The sequence below is a fragment of the Sinocyclocheilus grahami genome, unplaced genomic scaffold (assembly GCF_001515645.1).
Source record: "Sinocyclocheilus grahami isolate Dianchi unplaced genomic scaffold, SAMN03320097.WGS_v1.1 scaffold1688.1, whole genome shotgun sequence".
In the NCBI taxonomy this organism is placed as follows: domain Eukaryota; kingdom Metazoa; phylum Chordata; class Actinopteri; order Cypriniformes; family Cyprinidae; genus Sinocyclocheilus; species Sinocyclocheilus grahami.
The window spans coordinates 108,281-115,657 of record NW_015506867.1 but is presented as its reverse complement, the minus strand read 5'-3'; the positions used below and the strand labels follow the sequence as shown (position 1 = coordinate 115,657).

Sequence of the window (7,377 nt, the reverse complement as noted above, 5' to 3'; positions counted from 1 at the left end):
GATTATCTCGGCAAAGGAGAAGTGCTCACTAACACAGATTTAGACAGATTTGTGAACAATATTTGAGAGAAATAGGCCTTTTGTGTACATAGAAAAAGTCTTAGATCTTTGAGTTCAGCTCATGACAAATGGGGGCAAAAACAAAAGTGTTGCGTTTATAATTTTGTTCAGTGTAATAGAGAGTGCTAGAGGACAAAGCACAGTTTTATGGAAACAACTAAATAATGTAACAAATAAGACTCATAATCAACATGTAGTTAAAGGGTTATATTTAAATGGTAAAGTAATAAATGATTAAGCTACTTTGGCACATGAGTTTAATACATATTTTATTCATTCAGTAGATGAATTAGCTCAACATTTTAAATTAACAGCATTAGAAAATATAGGGTGGAGGTGGAGGCATTAAATGTATTTTGTATTAAGGAGATTGATGAAAATAAAATAACTGCTATAAGTCTGACCGGCTTATTAGTTAAATATTACAGGAGAAACCTCAGCTCTTATCTTGACAAAGGGACATTGCATTAAATTAAGGCTGCCAATAACTGTGGCACACACACACACACACACACATATGAGAAAAGAATACGATTACTTTAATTAAAGGTTAGATTTTTTCACAGTATGTTTTGGTCATATTTATCAAGGGTCCCACTATTTGTAGAGGGCGCACGTGTATTTCTTGTCACTGCTTCACACTCCAGTTCGGCTGGTGGCGGTAATGCACCAAAGACAGCCAACACATCTCAAGAAGAAAAAGCAGGATCTCAGGCGGCAGATCTCAGGTCAGCTCCTAAACTACAATTATCGCTGTGTGCACGTCATCAGTTGAAGAACGCGTGTGTGCGGTGCATTTAAAGCAAACGGTTTGTAAGTTCACGCGCTGCCTTAAAATATGCATGCGATTCAGTTCGATGAATGAATGCATTAACACACTGCATGATTTTATTGCTTGATTGTATTTCGTGAAAGGTAAGTCCGGCCATTCTGTGTCTTATCCCAGCTATCGAAGGCTGCAATAAAATACAATTGTATGCAGTAACCTTACGTTTTATTTGGTTTTGTAGGTGGGGATGGAAAAACATTTTTACATTGTTATCGTCTGTGCATTGATGTCTTTGCACCCACTGTTAGTCCAAGGAGCCAGACAGGGTCAAGACATCAAATGTGGAGGTTTTCAGCTTTTTTCAAACCTTTTATAATTTACTGTGCACATATATTTTTATACCTAGACTGGCATTGTGGGTCAGTTGTCTTGCATGACAAAGAAACATCAGGAATGTTACACACCTTCATAAATGCATCTTCAAACTGTTTTAATACATCTTTGTGATGAAGGAGTACTTCTGAATTGCATCATGCACATGTTTTTTTCCCCCTAGCATGCAGGGCATTAGTTGATGAAATGGAATGGGCCATATCGCAAATAGATCCCAAGAAAATGATCCAGACCGGATCATTTAGGATTAATCCTGATGGCAGTCAGTCAGTAAGAGAGGTGACATATTTGAGGTTCATCGTGACATCATTTTGTGTTTGTTTGTTTTTGACACCAACTTACAGATCTTTATGCATTTGTTTTAATGTGCTCAGGTTCCCTTTTCCCGCTCTGAGAGTCATCTGCTGGAACTGATGGAAGAGGTTTGTGAGAGGATGAACGATTACGGTGAACGGGTTGACCCTGCCACCGATCGGAAGACATACGTGAGACATGCATCCCGTGATGGCACTGCCATGGACCTTTCTGATGTGGCCTTTGACTCCAGAGTCAGCTCTAGTTTAAAGTTTGCTGTGAGAATGAATATATATATATTTTTCATGTCTTCATGTATTTATTTTTAAGTCAAACCTTAACTTGTATTTGCATTTATGATGCAATTCGCTGCTGATTTGATGCAATAATTGTACACTATCAGACACTATCTTTCTTTGTGTGATTTTTCACAGTGTGAAACAATCGTTGAGCAGCACGAGGATGAACTTATTGAATTCTTTGCTCATGAGACGGACAACGTTAAAGACAAGCTCTGCAGTAAGAGGACGGGTAATGCTGTAAACGTATTTGATTCAGTATTCTTTCATTTCAAACCTACCTATGAACTCCACATGATATGTGTCTCTAGATTACCTGAAGTTCTTTTATTTCATCGTAGTCACAAGCTACATGCATTTACCTGTTAAAAACATTATGACGACACCTTTTCAGGCATAGCTGACACATGTACAGTATTGAAAAAATATTCAGAAGGACACGTGGAACTGTATCACCAATACTTTTTTCTTACTACACTTGCATATGTAATAGTTTATTTGAACTCCTTCCACAGATCTCTGTGACCATGCCCTGAAGATACCTCATGACGAGTTATAACATGAGCCGAGCACGACATGCCAGCTTTACCTTCGGAAAACAATGTTCAACTTCAGTAAACGGACTGATTCTCTTACTTGTTGAGGACGCTGAACATACAGAGATCTACTTAAGTGATGTTAGGCACAGCATTGCATATGTACTTGACCCTATGGGTTCACTGTTGACATGTATTAATGGCGTTACCATCAAAACTGTTCAGTCATTAATTAAAGCTGACTTTCTACAGCTAAAAATGAGATCTCTATGAGTCTCTCCAATGGCATACTTTTATATTTAAATGTCCTTGGATGCACTTAGTTTTTAGCTTAGAAGATAACTTGCAGTATATTTATTATAAGCACAGATAGAGCGCCTTTGGAGTACCTGGTTCTAGTGGTGATGTGTCTTGATGTTTTTTTTTTTTTTTTTTTTTTTTCAGGTCATGAATCTGATCAGATTACTAGTCCTCAAGTCTTAACCAATTAGGTCACCACCATTTTGTATGGAAGTGAACATCAGTTAACCCACTTTTATGTATTCACTTGTTTTCTTCCCACACGTTATTGCTTCCAGATTTGTCAACATTCGTTTGTTGGGGATGGACTATGTAGTTGTTATATTATTTTAATATAATAAGAAAATAAGAAAGCCCTTTCTTTTAGACACTGAGTGGTCACGGGGGAATCTGTGCTAAGGACAATCTTTTTTTAAAGCCCAATAGCCCAATATACAAAATTGAGCCTTAACTGTCAATGGGTAAAATCTACATATTTCATATTTTCCTAAATTTTGGGAGTCCTAGGTTTTAAGCATTATGTATAGTGCAAACCTAGAACTTGAGCTCAATTGTGCTGAACGTTTAAGGACGAAACTTCAAGCATCAAGATGTACAATGCAAAATGAGTCTTACAAAAAAACAAAAACGTATAGCTGTTGCACTAATAAAAATTGAGAAAAAAAAGAGAAAAATGTCTGGGGACATCTTTTGTAGTCATTTATGGATAAGCATCAAAATACTCATTAATTTCTTTTACATGTGAATATTGTGATAGATTGTATGAACTGGTTTTTTTTCTGCGTTGGAAGTAATTTATTTTTGGCTCAGTTTTTTAGGTGACTGCAGAGTCTTTCACTTATGTTTGTACATTGTCCTCCGAGGGATGTGAAATACATTATTTTAGTTTACTAGCAGAGTCCATAAAACTTCATGAGACTTTGAATTAAGACTTTTATTATGGTTGTTTGTTTTTAAATATCTTTCATATTATAACTTGTCTTTCTCTTTTCTTGAACTCCTTTAATTTACTACTTATGTTCATGTTATGTTATTTGTCTGTTTTGTTTTTCTTAAGTTAGAGATTTGTTGAATTTGTGCTGGTCAGACAAAGTCAAATTGAGCATCAGGAAAGATGTAACCGAGATTATTCAATAAACTGCTCATTTATGATAACTGTATCTCCTGCCTTATGGACTAATAGAACAGTTGACATGACTACACTGTAAAAAATAAGTGTAATTTTAACTAACATTTTGTAAAAACACTACGGAAAAAAACTGTTAATAGGTTAACAGTAAGTTCCTGTACTAATACAGGGAAAAACTAAAATATCTAACCAGACATTTCATGTAATTTTACAGTAAAATGCTGTTAATTTTACAGTTTTTAGAAGTAAAAATAACAGATCAATGTATAATTTACAGTCAAAAACTGTAAACTGATATTCCCAGAATTCCCTGCATGTCACTCCACATTTGAAAGTATTTTGTTTAAATAACTAATAACAAAAACTTTTTAAAAAACATGATTATGTATATTTGGGCTTTATGTTACATCTTCTGTTGTTTAATGAAAGTTTAATGCATTATTTAAGTATCGTGTGTTACCATGATGGTGTTTTGTGTTTGCATGAATGACTCTGTGCACCTTCTATATATTAGCATATACTTCTGCTTGTGGCAAAGCTACTTGTGATGAGCTTTGATTCTTCATGTGGCTTGCTCTTTTACCACCTGCATTATTATGGTGGTTGTCAGTATGTTCAAGGTACAAAACAGATATTAATAGCAGTGTGCATTGTTGAATTTACTGGTTTACAGTCAAATTTTCTTGTTTGTAAATTACAGCCGTAAATGTGTTTACAGTTTTTCTGTATTTTTTACTAAATTATTCTGGCAACCACAGCTGCCAAAATTATTTTGTAAAAACTACAGAATTTTTTTTACAGTGTAGTTTTGGAAAGTTGACAAAATTCAGCGTTAATTGCTTTTCGATGACAGACCAAACTTGGTGTTGCTGGTTTTGTTTTTTTGTTTTTTAAATGCTTGTAGGCTTTTTCTTTCTTTCTTTGGAATTAGATATGCTAAATAAAACACTTACTAAAATTTTTTTATATTTAATTTGTTTACCTGTATGTCATGTGACCATTATCCAACCTCAGAGAACAGTGAACATGCAAAATGTGGTACTTAATTATTAAAATATTTATTTTAAAATCTCAGAGGTACTTCAAGTAAATTCAGAGGTTCAGATGACATGAGTCTGGGAATGCCGGCATTACATGCAAATAAGAAATAGCATGAATTTGTGCATTTCAATGTTTGAAAGTCAAAAGCCTAACAAAGACACAATAAATGGTTAAATAACCTACTAAGTCATAATTCAAATAAAAATGAATGTGTTCATCAGTTGTTGGTGCAATGTTGAAACACAACTTAAACCTGAAATGATTTTTGTAAATCCACTGGTCAAATGCTGTGTATCCCCCGAACTAGTGACTGGTCTTTGTGTGAATGCCCACAAAACTGGAAGACTTTCTGAATGTGTCTGGTATTTTAGAAAGGGACATTCAAAAGATGAAAAAGAGGAATTAGAGAGAATCAATCAATTATGAATCATTTTTTGCTACTGTGTGAGTCATATGTAATCAATAAAAACGGTGGTCTGATTATGAGTAGGCTATTTTCAAATGAAATGTACTAAATTTTTAGAATCTGATTGCATAATCCAGATTACATGCAGTCAGTCACCCAGCTCTCTTATCCGTGTTTAGAAATCCATTAGGTTCAGTCATTGGTCAGCAAGAACTGATCATAATATTAAGAACATAGAATTCACTCCAACGAAAGAAAACCTGGCGAACATGGCAAGGTGTAGATGTGCAGGTCATCCGACAGTGAACAGTATCTTTATTTTTTTTTTGTCTTGAAACTTTGACAAGTTCAAGGCAACAAAATATCTCAGAACACTCAGGGGCAGATTTAATGATTTGGGGGCCCCAGGCAAAATACAGGAATGGGGCCCTATACAATTTCACACATTTACAATCTTGAGGTTTCTTTCACTGTTGCTCGCTGCTGCACGACCGTGTCCCATAGCTGTGTCCAATCTTTTAGGTTTTTCATGTACATGTTATAAATAAAGGATTTCTTTAATGTTGTAAATCCCTTGTTCACATTTAAACAGGTTATAATAGTACTAGAGTAGGTTGGACACTAGGTGGTGCGTTGGGGTAATTTTCACAACGCATGTCTAATTCTAAACTTTAAAATATACATTTATTTTTTATTTATTTTAATTGCACATTTAAATTAAACTAAACATGAAGTGTGCCTGTGTGGAAAGTAACTGTGCATGGTCCTTCTTGAGTCCTTCACAAAAACGAGTGAGCGCCGTTTAAATTTTTTTAAATAGGCCCTATATAATATGCACTGTTGCTTAGTATTAAAGTATAGCTTCAGATGGATATTTGTAGGGTCCTATGAAATCCGTTTTATTTTTCCCAAAATCTTTTTTTCCGTTAAAATTTTTCTGGATTCCGTTTTTTTTTTTTCGTTTTAATTTTTTTCTGGATGATTATATTAAATTTTTTAACAAAAAACATGTCTAATTAATTAAAATAATGAAACTTGTTTAATTTAACAGCAATTTAGGCCTATTAAAAGTTTAACAAAAATTACATTCTTATGGCCCAAATTCTGTGCTTTCCATTTAAATGTTTCTGTATTCCATTTTAATGGTTTAATCAAAAACATATCCAATGAATTGAATTCATGAAAACAACTTAATTTATTAATTTGTATACAATAATAGGGCCCGATAAAATTTAAATTAAAATTTTATTTACTTTTATTTATTTAGAAATTCTGTTGTTGTGTGTTTTCATTTTTCTGGTAATCAAATGAAGGCAAAAACATGACTCTATCTTTTATTCCAATGAAAATTAAACAAACCCTTTAATTTTTGTACATTCAAAATGCTACACAACAGAAGTTTACTGTGTAACGATGTCACGGAATTCGTCAAATATTGAATGAATAAATCAAATGCAATTCAGTGCACTTCAATCAAAACGATATGGACTAGTGTATGTGAATATTAAATGGCAAAAAATGCTATTTAGCTACTACTACTTTAGCTTAAATAGCAAACTAGCAAACAAAACGTTCATTCCGTCACATTCCGCGTTACACAGTAAATTCTGTTTTTATGCATAGATTCCGTCCCCATTTTCTACATCGCCCTACTTTTGCTAAGAAACACGTTCAACGCAGACGCACAGACGGTTGTCGTGAATGAACACCAGAGCAACTACTTGTGCGTCCGCACTGAATGCGCATCTCGCATATAAAAAGCATTTTAGGGGGCCCTTGGCTTTTGGGGGCCCAAGGCGGTCGCCTACCTTTTCCTAATGGTTAAGTCCGCCTCTGAGAACACTGCACGAGCCTCCTGTATGGGATGATATTAGACTCCTTATAATTTCTGTTTTTACAGTAGACGGCGCTGTACACCAGCAGCTTCATATTACAGCGCAGTTGCTGTAGTCTAGTGAATCCGCTCACTAGTTACCGTTCATTATTATCGGCCTAAAACATAGAATCATTACTTCATTATCATCTCCTAATGAATAAACTCCGACCGGACTGATCTGTGGAGATGGGAGTATTAAAGATAAGCGAGCAGGTAAGCGTCAAGAACTGCTTTTCGCGTTAGTTTTCTCAGCAGCATGGAAGGCAGGCTCTCT

General features: G+C 34.8%; 1 protein-coding gene across 3 annotated transcripts; it reads left to right on the top strand.

The window, feature by feature from the left end:
• The first annotated feature begins 696 nt into the window (after positions 1-696).
• LOC107572065 (protein canopy homolog 2-like) lies at positions 697-2,981 on the top strand. 3 transcript variants are annotated; one of them, XM_016258467.1, is made up of 6 exons: positions 697-975; positions 1,071-1,176; positions 1,386-1,501; positions 1,597-1,794; positions 1,951-2,035; positions 2,331-2,981. In XM_016258467.1, the coding sequence occupies exons 2-6, from the start codon at positions 1,077-1,079 to the stop codon at positions 2,372-2,374; spliced, it is 543 nt and encodes a 180-aa protein (XP_016113953.1). In that variant the 5' UTR covers positions 697-975; positions 1,071-1,076; the 3' UTR covers positions 2,375-2,981. The 3 variants fall into 3 exon arrangements, with proteins under 3 accessions (XP_016113953.1, XP_016113951.1, XP_016113950.1); XM_016258465.1 differs by having other exon boundaries at positions 701-873; positions 1,951-2,047; XM_016258464.1 differs by having other exon boundaries at positions 701-977; positions 1,073-1,176; positions 1,951-2,047.
• The last annotated feature ends 4,396 nt before the right edge of the window (positions 2,982-7,377 follow it).